Here is an 18130-nt window from a genome sequence, read left to right as displayed (position 1 = left end):
AATTTACCTATTAAGAATGTTCAAGCTGATTGGGGTGGGGAATTTTAGGCCCTCACTAAATATCTACATGATAATGGTATTACCCAATGTGTTTCGTGTCCACACACGCTTGAACAAAATGACTGTGCTAAAAGAAAGCACAAACATATCATTGAAAAGGGACGTGATCTTTTACACCATGCTAATGTTCTTGATAAATACTGGACATATGCATTTGAGATTGCTGTTTATCTTATTAACCAACTTTCCATTGGCTCCATCAACACCATTTGAGCAATTATTGAACATTAAACTTGCTTATAAGGAATTAAGAGCATTTGGTTCTCTGTGCTACCCTTGGCTTGCTTCTTATGCTAAAAATAAACTTGCACCTCGTATTACACCTTGTATTTTTTATTTTGCTATAGCAAATTAAATAAAAGGTATTATTGTTTGGATTCTTATATTGTTAAATTATATATCTCACACCATGTTATTTTCTTTGAGCGGGTGTTCCCATTTAAAAATGGCACAAGTGATACCTCATGCCTCTAACGTCCATGTCACAATAATCTCATGTCATACCATCAGCATCTAATGTGTCCCACACTCAAAATACCATTCATTTACCCATGCCCAGCATCCCTGGACAGCCACATATCCCACTTGCCTCTCAACCACGTGGACACCAAGCGTCTACTTCACAAATCTCTTGTCTAACAAGTGCCCCACATAGCCCTTTTCATACCCCACGTGGCATGACTCTAGTACTTAATCCAACCCATGCATCATCCCCTACGTCCACTCAAACACCAAAATCGACTCCTATGATAGTTTCCTAATGTCCTATGTCTACTATTCATCCCTCTCAACCAGGTCTCTTTTCAGTTGTTGATATATCTGCTTTCCATCTAACCACCAGCCCCTATCATCATCCACTCCAGTGTCCTTTCCAATGCCTCATCTTTAAACTAGCCTTTATCTACATCTACTTCAGTGTCCCTTCCTCCACGACAATTACAAGTTCTTTATCCACCATTAATGTCCAATACACACTAAATGTAGACTCATTCCAAAACTGGACACCTTAAACCATGATTATTTTTGGCTGCCGCTAATTTTACATCAGTTCCTACATGTTATACTCAAGCTCAACCTCACAAGCATTGGCGTCAAGCCATGGATGATGAGTTCACCGCACTCATGCAAACTGGCATGTGGGAGCTAGTCCCTCACTCCATAACCCACAATATCATTAGCTGCAAGTGGGTTTTTTGGATAAAGCACAAGCCTGATGGTAGCATTGAGTGCTATAAGGCTCGCCTTGTTGCTAAGGGGTTTCACTAGCGCCCGAGGGTCGATTTTACTGCCACTTTCTCTCTGATTCTCAAGCCTATTACTTTGAGGGTAATCCTTGTCATTGTTGTTTCAAATTCTTGAGCAATTAAGCAATTGGATGTTAGCAATGCTTTCCTTCATGGTGACCTCCATGACTCAGTCTTTATGGAACAGCCACCCTGCTACATTGATGCTAGAAAACCAACTCATATTTGCCAGCTAAAACGATCTCTTTATGGCCTTCGACAAGCTCTGTGGCAGTGGTACCATAAACTCAAGGAAGCTCTTGTTCCTTCATAGTTTTGGCCATCTATTGCAGATTCATCATTGTTTGTTTACAAACAGAGTAATATACGTGCCTTTGCTCCCAAATATGTGGATGATATCTTGTTAACAGGAAACACCACTACGTTCCTTTCTTTGGTTGTTACAAAACTTCAACAACACTTCATGCTTAAAGATCTTGGCTTCCTAGATTATTTCCTAGGGATTGAAGCTACACATTTTCCCAATGGTTTGCTTTTAAGTTAGAGTAAATATATGTCTGATTTGTTACACAAAGCACATATGATGGACTGTAAAGTCATCTCCATGCCATCTACTCCTAATATTAAACTCACTGAACATGGTGGAGAATCAACCAAGGATGTCACATTGTACCGTAGTATAGTTGGTGGTTTGCAATACCTATCTTTCACAAGGCTGGATGTTTCATTTTCTGTCCATAAAGTCTCGAAGTATATGCATAATCCCACTGAGGACCACTGGTGTGTTATTAAATGGATACTTCGGCATCTCCAACAAACTAAAAATCATGGTTTGTTTCTTACTAAGTCCACAGATAACAATACCAACATTTATACAGATGCAGAGTGGGCAAGTAATCCTAATGACCGCAAGTCTACATCTGACTATACCATTTTTTTAGGGCGTAATCTAGTTAGTTGGGGAACCAAGGAACAAAAAATAGTGGCACGCTCATCCACAAAAGCTGAGTATCGAGCTATTGGCATAGCCACAACTAAAGTTACTTGGTTGCAGTCCTTACTTCATGACATTTCCTATTTGCCGAAACAAATTCCAGTTTTGTGGTGTGACAACATTGGGCAACGTATTTATCTGCCAATCCGGTCTTTCATGCCCGCACAAAACACATAGAGGTTGATTATCATTTTGTCTGAGATAGAATTACTAAGAAAGAGCTTTAGGTTCAATTTATTTCATCTAGGGAACAACTTGCTGATATTCTGACAAAGGCTGTTTCATGACTACGTTGCATTGCTCTTCGGGACAAGTTAACAATTCAACCTTCTTCACCAAGTTCAAATTGAGGGGGCATGATAAGGATGTCGATCCTATGTAACTGTATCCAACTAACTAGATCATGATAAGCTCATTAGTTAACTACTGTACATAAAAATCTATCAGTTGTATGTGTATATTATTGGTCATTAATAGTAATAACATACAACAGTTACAGTGCTAAATAAACTCTTTCAGTGACTGTGGGTGCTTCCAGGGGGAAAGATGGTCACTGTGCAGTTTTTATTGCCAGCCAAGCATAAGGAGGAGGCACCGAAGCCAACAGATGAAAGGGTGGTGATAAGGGAAGAGGGGGAGAGGAAGTATGGGGTCGTGAATTTTGCTGATGTGGCTGCAGACCATGTGATGAAAGAGAAAGTGGAGAAGCTGAAGAAGAGCTTGGAGAGAGATGGGTACAAGGCGACTGGAGAGTTCGTGCTGGCAAGGTATAAACCACCCTGGACTTTGCCTTCTTTCAGAGCTAATGAAGTAATAGAAGCCAATAGAGCAAGTGTTTGTTCCAGTTTCTGTGATAAAGGCTGGCTCTCTACCTGTTTATTTTGATTGTCTAATAGTCATTTTCTTTTCCTTCACAAAGAATAGAATTTTCGTAATGTCTTTGAAAAGTGGCCAGCATTTGAATTGGCTTTGGGTACAGTTTGAATTCCATAAATTTCATGGGTCTGATAAGCTTGTGATTGACACCCACTACTAATCGTCCAATCATTTTATTCTTTATTCACACTTCACAAATGTTTCGTTAAATTTCTGCGTGCCGATATACATGGCTAAGCAGATGCACGTATCACTGCTGTATATCCTGTAGTCATCTTTATCCCTTCATGTATTGCAGAATTAATTTTAACTTGTAGAATAGAATAAAAAAAAGATCAGCAAAGAAAGAAATTCATGTGATAACGATAAAATAACATAGCTCTAGATGTTAGATGAGCTCGCTGAGCGTTTGAACAATGACTTCTTTTACTCTCATTTTATTTTGGGCCTCAACCCAGCAGTAACTATACAGAAACTCAAAGCAGTCGACAGTCCTGGAAATTTTCAATGTTCATGGATTAATGCATATGCCAAGCCATGAGCCATTGTCCTGCTCGACCTCACCCGGAGAATAGCTTCACTATGATAAAGATGGTGTTTAGCATAATAAGTGGTAGTCTCATGAACTGGCAAGCATGTATGAGTCCAATGATCTGCCCCTTAATCGAATTTCTTTTGCTTCCTTGGAGTTCTGCCAGTGTCCATCCCCTTGGAGCAAGAAACCTGTCTTCATTCAGTATTGCTAATGCATTTGCAAAAAGCAGGAGACCTTCCAGGAAAGTCCAGAAACCCATTTTCTGCAACAAAGAAACTTCACACAGCTCTGTTTCAGAATAAACACAAATTAATCTAAAAAAGAAGGGCACTTTTTCATGCATATATTTTGCAGAAAGGGAGCTCAAAATGAAAAATTGAGTCAGTAACTAGACAATGACGAATTAAAAGACATGCTTGGTAAGGAGACAACATTATCATTTGATTCTAGTCAACAGCATCACATCAAGAACCAAACTGACATGCTTGTATCAGTATCTTTTAATTGTTAAACACCATAAAGTCAAGGTAGCATAAATGAAGGTAAAGGTCTATAATTTGAAGGAAGCAACAAGAAGTAGGGTAACATAATTCACAAAGCAGCAAGTAGAATCTCAATCAACAATCAAGTTAAGAGAAAGATGAATGATCTCTGAGCTGATTCTTCCATAAAATCTCAATCCCATATCAAATCAACAGCAGCCAGCCAAGACAACTGAGAGAACCTGAATAGTTTTAGTACAAGCATGATTTCTGCTATAATGATCAATGAACAAAAGAACTCACACACACTTTTCGAGATTCCATCATGCCACCCAGTTAACAATACTCATACCAACAAAATTGCAGTTCAATACCAAACTAAACTTGAACAGAATAAAAAATTACTGGCTGCCTTGCTTATGAGTCTTGAATGGGCAGAATCAAAACACAAACTTATGCCTTCATCATTCAATTTGTGATGTTATTATCTGGGTAAAGTAGAAAGTAATCAAAGAAAAAAAGAGATGATAAGAGTTCTCACCAGAGACGAGAAGCAGTAATCAATTTAGATGAAGCTCCTCAGGAACCTTCCCAAGAGCGAACGAGTCAACGACAGATGCAAAGAAGAAAGGTTTCTGTTGCAGTGAGAACGTTGGATCTCCGTATCCTTTTAGCTGTTTCTTTCTGATTGGACTAGGCCAAGTCCAAACCAAGATTCTTTTGATGCAACGGATCAAAATATCCTGGGGTAACCCGATCCGATTTGTTACACGACCCGATATAGTTTCAGAGACAAACCCTTCAATTTGGGGCTACTTTTCTTCTACACCTTCACTATTCACGCTTGCTTGTCTTAAACCCTAACGATACAACCACGCAATTTCCATACTCTCGAAGGCCTTCTCCTCTTGGAAAGCTTTTCAAGCTTCATTATCAGCTACACCCACCCAAAGCATCCACGGTTGGCGACTCTACCAACGGAGCCATTGAATCCCCAAAACCCTCTCGCCGAGGCCCCAAAAAGAAACCCTCTTCAGCTGCCACTCCAACCACCACAAAAGGAATTAAACGCTCGAAGTAAATCGATGCTGGAAATGGCACTGTTCATTTAAATCCGGGTAAGTAAATAAGCATGACTAAAGGTGATTTTAACATGAACATGGTTTTTGCTATGAAGTTAGCTGCCACACCTTGCTTATGCCATGGTCTGTCGCATGAATCGTGTCAAGAACATGATTGTGCCAACTTTGGTACTGATACGACAACCCCTTTGGTGAACTAACATGGTTTGCTTTCCTTAACTAGCCTAATGTAGTCTCCACTCTTCAACAAAGCGTGTTGCATTCTCGATAGAAATGCATGCCAGGGTGTGATTAGTGAAATTTGGTTACTTCTTTAAGAGTAAGTTCGATTTGATTGCATTTTCGATTAATAATAATAATAATTTTTAATTTTTAATTATTGATTTAGTTATTTTTAATTTAATAATTAAATTAATTAAAATAATTAAATTTTAATTAATTAATAAATTAATTATAATTTTATTAATATTATATTATTTATAATTATTATTTTTATAATTTTATAATAATATTTAACTTATAATATTATCTTATTTATATTAAATCATATTTATTATTTTTTATAAATAAAAAAGAATATAAATATATTTTTATTAATATTTTATTAAATAATTAATAATATAAAATATTTGTTTGTTAATTCAATTATAACTGATAATCCATTGAATATTTTTAATTTCGATTAATTTTAATTTTTTTAAATATTTTTAATTTTAATTTTCTCTTAATTTTACTTCAATTCAGTTAATAATTTGTTCATCCCTAAATGCACGCGAGTGTTCTTTTACTCTATGTTTGAAGAAAATGGAAAGATAAATAAATAAAGTGAAAAGTGATTTCTTTAAATTTTCTTTATTAGAAGGATAAATTTCCCTAAACTTTCTTAATTATTTCATTTCAATAATGATACTATAATAATAACATATTTTTTTTTTTTTATTGATAGCTATCTTAGATTAAAATCTAATAAAATCTTAAATGAAATTTTTAAGTAGCGTGTTTTATAGCGGTTTTAATTTAACTTTGTAATGATATAATTTTTTATATGATTTAAAGTTACATAAGACAACGTATAAAAGTTTTACTAAAGATTTTAATTACCAAGATGAGTAATTTTATTGAAATAAATTAAACTATAGTAACTAAAATGAAATAATCAGTAAAGTTGAATGATTGCTGGAAAATTTATCCTTATTAATGGCAAATAGAATAGAAAAATGAAGAAAAAAAAATTATGTTTCTCAATTTCTCTATTACAATTCTCTGTAAAGAGAATTAGATAATATTTTATGAAAATTACATATATACTCTAACCCTTTGTTTGGGATGAAAATTTATAAAGTAATTGAAAGTTTTTCAAAATTAAAAAACCTTGAACTTATGTTTAGAAAGTAGAAGGTTTTTGAAAGTATGATTTTTGGAAGTTTTTAAAAACCTCCCAAAATCTCCATTTTCCAGCCCATCAAATTAATGGGTTAACAAAATTTTCTTTTTAAAACTTCTACATATTTAAAAAAAGACATTCCGTTTTTTCTCAAACACTTAAAAGTTATGAAGGTTTAAAAATTATGAAAAACCTTATTTTGAAAAACTTTACTTTACTCTACCTCCTTCTAAATGGAGGGTAAATATCATGCGTTGACAAAATGATAAAATTATATAAATGATACCTTAATTTAAGGATATGTAATAGTAAAATACTTAAATTTTAATTTATAGATTATAACATAAAACCCTTAATCTTTAATTTAAATAACATAAAATTCTCTATGATTTTTAATAACTGATTTCTAAGTTATTTATACTTACTTATTTTTTATCAAACAAAATAACAATATTTTCATATAATGGTAGCTTCAAGTAAACAAGATTTAAGTTGTTGAAGTGCCCATTTATGCACATTGAATTTTAAGAACTGTGGGTAGAGATATAACAATTATTATTTTTTTTCTTGATAAGTATTAAATTAATAAAGTAGAAAATATAATTTTTTTAATTTAATAAGTGTCACGTTAGTAAAAATAATATAGAAATTAATTACTAAAAGTCATAAGGGATTTTATAGTTACTTAAATTAAATACGAGAGATTTTTTATTAATTAAATTAAAGAGTAAGAGATTTTATATTATAATTTAAAATTTAGATATTTTATTATTATATACTTTAAAATTGAGATACTGTTTATATAATTTAGAATTTATAGTAATTAAATAATTCTATTAGGAGATATTCTAATTCTCTTTTATTTTAATAAGATATCCAAACAATGAAAAAAATTTCTCTTCTTTATTTTTTTTTCCCTTCGTTTTCTCTTCAATTATCTTTTTAATTTCTCTTCATTTACTTGCATGATTAAAGATCCAACAGTTGTTTAGGCACATCGTTAACTTTCCTTGGAGTATCCACCATTCAACACTAATTACTAGGATTTCGCTTTTGATATCCTACTTAGAATTTAGAGAGCTTTTTTTTTTTGAAAACAATAGACGAAGCCCATTCTCGGCATAGACCCGAGCCTCCGGAACTCGAAGAGATAGAACTCAAAACATAGCGTCGGGAGGATTAACCAGAAGAAACTCATGGTGACAGCTTCTCAGTATATTATTGTCTTTGAGGTCTGCCACTAAAGTCAGAGCCGGCACAAAGACCCTGGAGAAGTCACCATCAAGCCTTCAATATAACTCTCTCACTGGAACCAATACACAACCACCTGAGGCAACAATACAAATGTAGCAGTAATATAGTGCAGATCGTCCAAGAAACCAATCTGTCCATAGTCCCATGAGCTGATAACCCAAAAGAAACCATAGCCAAAAAAAAATTTATATACAGCACATCCAGGATGGGAGGGTGAAAACCCATAACCAGACCCAGAGAGGAGCTTCCCTTGCCTGCTAGGTAGAGAAAACCTAGGAAAAAATCCTGGGGAGAACCGTAACAGAGAATTTTCTCTCTAGAAAAAAAAAACTAGAAAGAGAAAATTTTATATTCTGTTGAATAGAATATAGCATGACAAACACTTTTTTCATGAACTATATCCAGATACTTAATACATTGAATTTGTAATAAGCCCGATTTAGCAACTGAATTTGACAACCAACGTAAGGAAAAATTAATGAATGTATTTCTTTTTGCGTCGGTAATAATAAATAAATGATAAACTTTTAACTCCATTTGCAAATGGAATAAATATATATGCCTGCGTAACTAGCCTGATTCACCTCTACATTTCCCTAAATTTCTGTTTAATCCTCTATCTAAACAAAAAATTGGGCGTGTATTTTTTGTATCACATGAGAAAACTCAAGAATTCCCTGATGGCAACTTCTACAGTCCCTTGTTTGGTCAAAAGCTGCCGAATGCAGGCACCCGTGCCAACCAATCTTTCTAGGAAAAATGGGTGTCAAATAATTCACAACACCAGCCAGGCGTCAATTCTTATGGCCCCTATCTTTGCGATGTAGCCCCGAGATTTGATTTTATTCTCTTGTCAAATTTCAGGCTGCTCAATAGCTCATGAGACTTGTTACAAACACAACCAGGAAAAGGATTTGCATAGAAGTTCTCTTCCAGCCTCGGTGACTCTCCCGCCTGCCTAAGATAAGGAGATCCAATCCTGTTTGAATGTAAACTCTTTACCTTTGCACAGAATTCTTCCCAAGATATTGAACCCTCATCCAACTGATCAATCAGTGTAACAAAATTTTGTCTGAAACAAAGTAACTTTTTTCGGTTAGATTTATTTCAAAAAGACACTACTTCCAGATTAAAAGAAAACTAAACTAAGAATAACAACAGGATATTTTATCTAACCTGTCTGGGTTGATAGTCTTTCGAAATCCTTCAAACCTCCTATGCCCCTGCACTGCTTTGGCCATATTTCCATCATATGTATAAACAAAGACATCACTTTCAAGTGCCACAATATAATCCAAGGCAGCAAGGCGATTCTGATATGGCTTGAATGGTTCTAACTCTTCTGCAGTTGCTAAACTAGAATGAGAAAAAACATTTGGGAACTCTGCTTGGAAGGCTGCCAAGCTATTGCTACCATATATTTTTCCAGCAACTATGTAGATAGTCGTAGAGGAAGGGTATCCCATGGCCTTGAGAAACAGAGCTGCTTCTCTTGGGGACATTGGACATCCCCCTTGAAGTCGCCTTTCTCTGCTATCTATCTCCTTCTCCTTCCAATGCCGGACTTTGTACCTCATATCCCTGAGTTCCCCAGCCTCTTCTGCTGTAAGATTGTGATTACAGCCAGTGAATGAAAGCATGTCTTTCTCATATCTAGTCAACATTAGCTCCTGTTAGTTGGCTAATTTTACAAATAAGAATACAGTAGTAGATACCAAATGGATTGTACCTTAAATGAAGAGCAACATATGGCTCACTATTATTCCTTAGTCTATCAACCAATATGTTGCCAAGATCCTCAATCTCCTTTGAGTACTGGAGAGCCTCATAATTGGCACGGCACCTTAGCCTCTGAATGGAGGCTGCAAGGCCATTGTTAGCTAGTCGTGAATCAGTGTGGGTAAACTTTACCACCTTATGCTTCTTTAACAAGGAGGACATCTCACCTCTGTAGTAACTAGCCTGAAAATGAAGGGCCTAAGCTGTAATTCCAATTAACAGAGAAATGAAGCAAAACATTGTAATTCCAACTAAAAGAGAAACGTCTGGGAATATTTTAAAAAAAAAATCCATCAAATCTACATATTCAGACCTTCGACCAGGAGATAGGAGCCTTTAAAAGGGCCTTCTTTGCTGCATATTCAGCTGGCAAATACTCTACTATATCAATATCATCCTTCAACGCTTCCATGAAGTGTCTCCAGTCAAAAATGTCTTTAAAAGTGCTGCAGAAGTAACACAAAATTGATTGAACTTTTAAGTGATACAATTAATCTCAGCAACCACAGTTACTGAATGCGATACCTTGGATCTGTCCAAAATGATTCATGATCAAGAGAAGGTAGGACAAGAGTTGCATTCATTATCTTTGCAACAGCAACCATATCACAAATCTGAGCATCATTAAGAACAACAAATCAGCTTGGAAAAAGAAAAATCACAATTTTTTGATCTGCATAAAGCATGAACAGTAAAACTCACCCCTGTTCTCATTTGATTCAGTCCACCATTGGCATGAACAAGAAGATAGCCATTTGTTTTTCTAGCCTCTAAAACAAGTTGAAATTCAATAAATAAGAAAGTCAGATAAGAAATTGAACATGCGCGGAGATGCTTGGCAAGTTTATTATGAGTAGAATTTGGAGCATACTTATTTGACTTCTGGGCCGGGATATGCATTGATAGTAATTGTCACTATTGGGTTTCATCCAAATTTCTGGAGTCTGCAACCAAAAAAAGACACCAATTCAAGTTAATTAAACTTGGAACCCCAGAAATCTATTAAATAATTTGATATTAAATCAGTGCAGTTATAATCACAACAAAGACCGGCCACAGGTAGCTATGTCATCACAAGAAAGTATGCAATTGAAAACAAGAAAGACAAAGTTATAAGTGTTAAAATAACGACTAATAACTAACTATTTGAAAGTAATCCATACGCGTAAGTGTTGTGTATATTCTGGTCTTAGATTTCAAACCCCAAAACAAATTTTTTTTGTCTTACGCTATTAGCCACCATGCACTCGCAATATTCAAAGCACTAGCGGAGACCCGCCATCTCTTGCAAGTCAAATTAATGCCAAAAAGCACACCCAACAATTCAAGGTCCACATTATTTTTTTTTAATTTTCTCATTTCCAATCCCATATATATATATATATATATATATATATATATATATATATATATATATATATATATATATATATATAGATTACTGTTCATAAATAAATTTTCTTTTGAATATTTTTAATTATTCGATTCATATACCAGCGAAAGGCAATGAAATGAAGTTCAGGACATACAACCACAATCCATTTCTCGATTAAATAATATATATACGGAATTATAACACTAATAAGAATAATATGAAAAAGTTTTCTGGCGAACCAAGCAGAAAATGGGGGAAAAGAAAAAGAAACTGAAAAGATATCCATGTGAATATTTTGACTTACAGGGAATTTCTCCAAGACGCGCTTGGGCATGGAGGCTGCGTTTTCTGTTACAATACGTTGAGCCATGGCCCAATCTTCTTTGATTGTCTGTATTATCAAAAGCCCATTTTCTCCACCACTTTCGACGTGATGATCCAAAAACGAGACCTTAAGGAATACCGATACGACCAACATTAACGTCAAAGCAGCAAAAATCTTACGGCCCATGTTTTTACCGGATCTCAAACTCTGAACCACGGTGGCAATCCAATGGCAACCATCCTCGAGAGCAAGCAGCCAAGCCTCAGGAAGAAAGAAGAATAACTTTCTGCGGAGTAGAAGATACCTGATCAAAGGATGATGATGGTGGTGGTGGTGGTGATTGGGCCCAGCGGAAGAGCCGTTAAGAGCGTCTTCTTCGTCAGAGACAACATCATAATAGTCGGAAAAGGCAGAAGACTTATCTGCGGCATCAACGCGTCGCCTAGTGGTGGTGGGTCCAGGGTGGCCACTGGGGCTAACGTTGGCGGAGGCGGTGGTGGTGGCGGGACCACCGGACGACATGAGCATCCGGGAAAATCAAATCCCCCAAGAGAGGAATTAAGCGAGCGAAAATCAAAGAAGAAACAAAAAAAAAAGAAGAAGAAAAAAAAAAAAAGAGGAAATGATGATTCAGAGAGGGAGAAATAGAGGGAACCGTTAGAGACTTCTTACTTGAATGATTAGTTCCGGTGAGAAAGCTGTCCGGAATCTAAGGAGAGCAGAGGTGTGAATTTTCTTTCCTGTTTTGGGCTACTTATATGTACACACACACACGGTGTTTTTGATTGGTTATTGCGATGCGATGGCTTCCTTTTGGTGCCATCTTCGTCTTCTTAAATCACTGTATGGGAAGTTATTGAAATGACAGCTTTGCCCTTCTGGTCATTTAGTCCGGTAAAATAAAATAAAAAAATCTCCTAATGATTTCTCTTATCGCTTGGAATTAGGATTTGCAGTTGAGAGTTCTAGTTGTCAAATTTAAGATTTTTTTTTTAAATGATTTTTATAAGTAATTACTGTTAGCCATTTAAAAATATAAAATAAATATTTTTTAAAATAAAAAAATTAAAAAAGTAAAAATTCAAATTTAACTCTACTAAATTTTAAATATCATAAACTCATAAAATTTAAAACTAAATCGAAATTTGTTTTATCCTATTTATGCATCGGTTGAGTATTTGTTGTGGTTAATTTTAAAATATAAAAATTAATCAATATCAAGTATCATTTCGCAAAATTAATAGACGCAAAAGTTAAAAAGATAAATATAAACGTTAGATAATTAGACTATATAACATAAGAATATAAGATAAAAAATAATAATTATTATTAAAATTAAAGCGATAAAAATTAGAAATTAATAAATTAATAAAATAAACATATCAATTAAAATTAAATATATATATTTAAATTGATTCATTTAAAATTTACATAAAAATTAAAAATTATTAATTTTATTTACTTGTATAGATATAAATAAAATATTTTTTTAATTTGAACCAAATAAAGAAAAGAAAACTATAAATGAGAGAGAATATCAAGAAATAAATTATATTGTACTCATAGAATAAAATGAAGAGCAAAAATAAAAATTAAAAATCCCATCTAATTTTAAATTATATGATAGGAAATTATTATAGAGGTTGGCTTAAATTTGATTTTCAAATAATAACTATTCAACTTTTTAATTTAAAATTTTAAAGTCTGAATAATTAATTTTTAATTAAATTTTTATATTTATTTAATGATAATAAAGTAATTTTAATATTTTAATTTAAATCATAATATATAAATTATAAATTATTAAGAGTCAGCAACCAATTAAAAAAAATAAAAATTTATTATACTTATTTAAGATTTTTTTATAATTATTTAGACAGATTAAAAAAAATTTAAAAAGATCAATTAATTAAAAATTTTAAATTAATAAAAAAAATAAAATTTAATATACATATTAAAAGATTTGAGAGGAAAATATTTGGGAGGCCACGTAAATATACAAAGAACAACTAGATTAGTTTCAATGTGGTAAACGCTCGACAACTTAGTGGTGCAAATTTATTCAATAGAATCTGACAGAATTGATGTAGTGTGAGGAAATTATAGAGCATCAATGGCATATTACTAATGAATTTTAATATTTAATAAATAAAATAATATTTAAATTTTAGTAATATTTAATAAATAAAATATACTACAAAAATTTATCGAAATATAAATAAATTTTACAAACTGATTTGATCCGTTTGTAATTACAAATAGATTGCCAATAGATATCATAATTTTAAAAAAGAAATTATTCAATTTATAAACAGATTGTAAATATGTTTGTAAATTACAAACAAATTCGACAATCCACTGGTAATGTTTGAAAAAAATAATTATTAAATTTATTTGTAAATTTCACTTTTTTTTAAGCAAAATAATTTATAAATAGATTAAAAATCTGTTTGAAATCCATTTGTACTTAAATAAATAGATAAATAGATTCTGATTATGCCCATGTTCTTAAGTTTGTTTCAATTTAATTTAATATATGCAACATTTTAGAAAAATATATTAATTTTTTTTAATTTAAATTAAAAAATTTATATTCAATGTTAAAGTTGGATTTTGACTTTTATTGTAAATGCAGTCATTATGAAAAATAAATGGCAGTTAAGGGTTCTGAATTTGGATCAAATATGGAAGAATATATTTAAATCTACATTAAGATAAGGTAAGAATTATCTTTATTTAATACCATTTAAATTGTACAGGTCAATAGTTATCTGTAATAGAAGGGAATGCCTAGCCAGAGGTTTACGTGACATTGATGTTTGAGCAGCGATGGAGAAAAATACTTTTTTTTAAATATATTAATTAGATAATATTAAAAGATTATTTAAAATTAAATTTGATAAATATTAATTATAAAAATATTAAAATAATAGAGCTATTAAAAAAAAAGGCAAATCTTTGCGAGTTTGATGAATTTATCTAATCTTTTAAAATTTGATAAAAATATCAGAATTTTAAATTTTGTAAAAGTTATAATAATTTTTCAAATAGATTAGGAGGACAAGTGATGTAAAAGTGGCAACAACTTTAATAAAATTTAAAATTTTAATTATTTTTATCAAATTTTAAAGAATTGGATAAATTTATTAAACAGGCAAAGATTTGATTTTTTTTTATCAATAACACAAAATAATAAAATTAATTTTTTAAATTAATTTTTTTAACATTATTTAAAATAGTATTTTTAAAAAACTAGTTTTAACCTTTCAATTATAATTTTAAATAGGCACTTAGTAAAAAAAAAATGGTGAAATATAAATTCAAAGAGGCTAAAAATGAATTTCATGCTTGGCACAAGGCATATTTATATTACATAAATTATGTAATAGATAAATGATGTAAGGATTTCTCTTGTTTATATAAGTTTATTATATATTTAAGACATAAGATATACAATAATAATTATTAAGTGAATTTTATATATTTATATTTTATGTTCATAATAACTCAATTTAAATAAGAATTTTCTGTGATATAATCTCAATTGAACAATACCGGTAAGGATGAAGCAAATGACGATCACTCTTCCAATGCAACCAAGAAGAACCAATCCAACGAGTGCAAGAATGGGGCCAATGGGAAAGATATTATAGTGTTGTATGAGGAAGACTTTAAAGCAGAAGTTATCTCCCATTTAAGAGACTTTCTCTGAAGATATTGAAGTCATATAGTTTAACACTCAGCTGATGGGGCCCAAATGCGTAGCACACAATTTGGAATTGGCGTCCCCTCCAAAGTATTCCTGAGAATTACAGGATTATTGTACAGATATTTGCCCGTGGGATGTGGCCAGCAAAAGATCATTGGCATTTAATAATTTGTCCCAGTTGTATTGTGTTGATTGCTAGGTCGGCCCTCGTTTTGGAAAATTTAAAAAAAAAATTGAAAAATATGGTTTTATATTTATATATTCAAAATTTTTAAATAAAGAATTAAAAAATTAGTTTTCTAAAATTTAATTAAAATTTAGAAAAACGGTTTTTCAACTTTTTGTCCTTTATAACAAAAATTCTAATTTTCAACTGTTTTACAAATGAAAACTATAACTTTTTTTATAATCAAAATTATGCTATGACTTTTTAATTTTTAAAGTTAAATAATTATTTAAAAAAATATTTATTTATAATAATAATAAATTTAATCATATTCCTATAAATTAAATTAATAATTCATATTAAAAAAATTTAAATAAAATAAGTTTTTAAATATATTTTTGCAATGATTTATTATTTTAATTATAAAAGATATGAATTATTATTTTTTTAAAATTAAAAAAATATTTTCTATTATTTGTAATTGATTTTTTTCCTTGTTTGTCATAAAAAAAAATGAAAATTATAATTTTCTTAAAAAATATAAAATAGAAAATAAAAACTTATTTTTCATAAGTAAATATTTTAATAAGAGAAAAATGAATAAAATCGAGAAATTTTGTATTACTCAATAGAAAAAAAATTAGATAAAACAAATGTTATAAAGTTTTCTTAAAAAAAAAAGTAAAATTTACTTTTCATCTTAAAAAAAAAAATCTTTTAGCTCAATTTAGGCGTAAATTTTATGATGTCATAAAAACTTTTTTAAATGCTTAGGAAAATTGTAAAATTATAGTTCATTTGTTCATTTTTTAATTTATTAAATTGATAATTGTAGAAAATCTTCTCCTCAAATACCTTTAAAAAATTCACTTCCTGTTAATTAATAAAAAAATTATGAATAAAAATAAGAAAATTTTATTTAAAAAACACTTATTTTAATAAACTTTATTTTGGTAAAAGGACAAAAACTATACAATTAAATAAGAACTCGATGAAAAGGGTAATTAGGGCATTTGAAAAATTTATTATTAAAAAAAAAATGCCAAGTGAGAAAAATGGGGTTCGTTGGAACGTTCCTCGGAATTCGCTATCTTTGAAACTACATGCTGATGTTGTCTCACTTCTTTTGCTTGACTCGGTTTTCCTCTTAGGCATACTTTTCTTTTGATATGTCAACCTCTCCCAGAAAACGACACGTGCTACTATTCACCGTATATTGTGCCGGTAGAGGCCAAATCTCTTCGGCCTGCGCCTCCATCTCGTCTAGCCGTTCGATTTTATTATTATTATATTCTCTTCTATTTATTTTATTTTATAAAAATTTAAGTTTCAGATTATTTTAAAAAAAAATATTATTTTTATATATTTATATCTATCACGTTTAAATTTTAAATAATAATTAAAAAATAATTATAAAGTCTCAATTTTATAAAAATATATTAATAATTAATTAAATTATAAGTTATTTAATTTAATTTTTTTATAAATATTTATTATAAATTATAGAAATAAAAGATAAATTAAAAAAATTAGTACACCTTAATTTTTTAAAATATAATAAATAATTTAAAAAAAATTAAATATAACAAATAAAAATAAACTAAGTTAGTAGTAATTTTATATTTTTATTATCAAAAGAAATAATTCAATTATTATTATTAATTTAACATAATGTCTTATTATATTAATTTTTAAAAGTTATATATATATATATATATATATATATATATATATATATATCAGTATTTTTATTAATTTAATATATTTTCTATATAATAATTATTTTAAAAAATTTATACACTACTTTTACTTTAAAAATAAAATATAAAGTTTGTGAAATTTAATTTTTTTATAAAGTAAAATAATTCTATTTTATTTGAAATAAAACAAGCATAAAAATCACCTCATTATTACTATATTTATTAGCGATAAACGCAAGGAAAATTATTGGATGCGTCCTATATTTATACATCCTCTTCTACAAAAAACATGAGATTTACTTCTAAAATCAAAGAAAAATTATTTTTTATTTTTATAAGAGTTCTATTTTTAAATATTTCTAGTGTATTATAGAGACCAAACATTAGTTTTGCTTGAATTGAAATCATTAATGGGATTATATTTGTTGGACCGTGCATGAGATAGTTTATTTTTTGTCATTTTTTTTACTGTGTACTGTTGTTAGATTTGCATATAAAACAGTATAGTTTAGTTTAATGGTTAAAAGTATTTCATTGACATAACAGATTTAATTTTGAGTCATTATTTTCTTAATTTTATACTAAAAATGGAAAAAAAAAAGTTATATATTAACCTATATTTTTAATAGATTAAGTTACAGTTTGGGTTGGATTTGAAAATAAATTGAAATTGGTCCAATCAACTTTTAAGACTCGATTGATTAATGATTTAAGGGTAAGTCCCGATTTCCCCCTTAAGCTTCAAGAACGCGAACCAGCGTCTTCGCTCAGGAGCTTTTACGATTCAAATTATTTTTTTCAAATAAGGATTGAAAATAAATTATTGCATCAATTCGAATAAAACTAAAGTAAAATTGAAATTAGAATAACCAATAACTAAATTAGAACCAAATAGACCCACGTGATATGATTCAATCCATTATCTTCACAGATTAAAATTATCAGTTTCGAGTTATTGTAGAATTAAAATTGACTTAATACTATTGAGATTAACTTTTATTGAATTATGATTTTGTTAAGAGGTGTATATTGCTTTTGTTACGAGTATGTTCTCTAAAAAAAATATTTATTAAATTAATGTTAATATAAAGTTTTATAAAAAAAAAACCTTGAATCTATTTAGAAGAATAAATTAATTATATATTTTTTTCTTAAAGAATAAAAC

General features: G+C 30.4%; 2 protein-coding genes and 1 long non-coding RNA gene across 9 annotated transcripts; 1 reads left to right on the top strand and 2 right to left on the bottom strand.

Moving 5' to 3' along the window:
- Positions 1–795: 795 nt before the first annotated feature.
- On the top strand, positions 796–3276 carry LOC131179910 (uncharacterized). The gene is made up of 2 exons (XR_009148867.1): positions 796–1663; positions 2837–3276. It is a non-coding gene; the product is annotated as an uncharacterized LOC131179910 (long non-coding RNA).
- Positions 3277–3509: 233 nt separating this feature from the next.
- LOC110648275 (protein transport protein yos1) lies at positions 3510–5541 on the bottom strand. 6 transcript variants are annotated; one of them, XM_058147062.1, is made up of 3 exons: positions 5382–5523; positions 4733–5291; positions 3510–3985 (listed from the first exon to the last, which is right to left on the bottom strand). In XM_058147062.1, the coding sequence occupies exon 3, from the start codon at positions 3966–3968 to the stop codon at positions 3735–3737; it is 234 nt and encodes a 77-aa protein (XP_058003045.1). In that variant the 5' UTR covers positions 3969–3985; positions 4733–5291; positions 5382–5523; the 3' UTR covers positions 3510–3734. The 6 variants fall into 6 exon arrangements, with proteins under 6 accessions (XP_058003045.1, XP_058003048.1, XP_058003046.1 ...); XM_058147065.1 differs by having other exon boundaries at positions 3510–3971; positions 4733–5541; XM_058147063.1 differs by having other exon boundaries at positions 3510–3997; positions 4733–5537.
- A 2835-nt stretch (positions 5542–8376) lies between these two features.
- LOC110648278 (O-fucosyltransferase 19) lies at positions 8377–12182 on the bottom strand. Of its 2 annotated transcripts, XM_058147061.1 has the most exons (9): positions 11370–12182; positions 10562–10634; positions 10393–10460; positions 10216–10304; positions 10004–10136; positions 9858–9873; positions 9641–9773; positions 9088–9564; positions 8377–8983 (listed from the first exon to the last, which is right to left on the bottom strand). In XM_058147061.1, the coding sequence occupies exons 1-9, from the start codon at positions 11916–11918 to the stop codon at positions 8722–8724; spliced, it is 1800 nt and encodes a 599-aa protein (XP_058003044.1). In that variant the 5' UTR covers positions 11919–12182; the 3' UTR covers positions 8377–8721. The 2 variants fall into 2 exon arrangements, with proteins under 2 accessions (XP_058003044.1, XP_058003043.1); XM_058147060.1 differs by having other exon boundaries at positions 9641–9873.
- Between the last annotated feature and the right edge of the window lie 5948 nt (positions 12183–18130).

Source organism: Hevea brasiliensis, chromosome 5, assembly GCF_030052815.1.
Source record: "Hevea brasiliensis isolate MT/VB/25A 57/8 chromosome 5, ASM3005281v1, whole genome shotgun sequence".
NCBI lineage: Eukaryota > Viridiplantae > Streptophyta > Magnoliopsida > Malpighiales > Euphorbiaceae > Hevea > Hevea brasiliensis.
The sequence above is the reverse complement of the archived record's forward strand: the minus strand, read 5'-3'. Positions and strand labels throughout refer to the sequence as shown.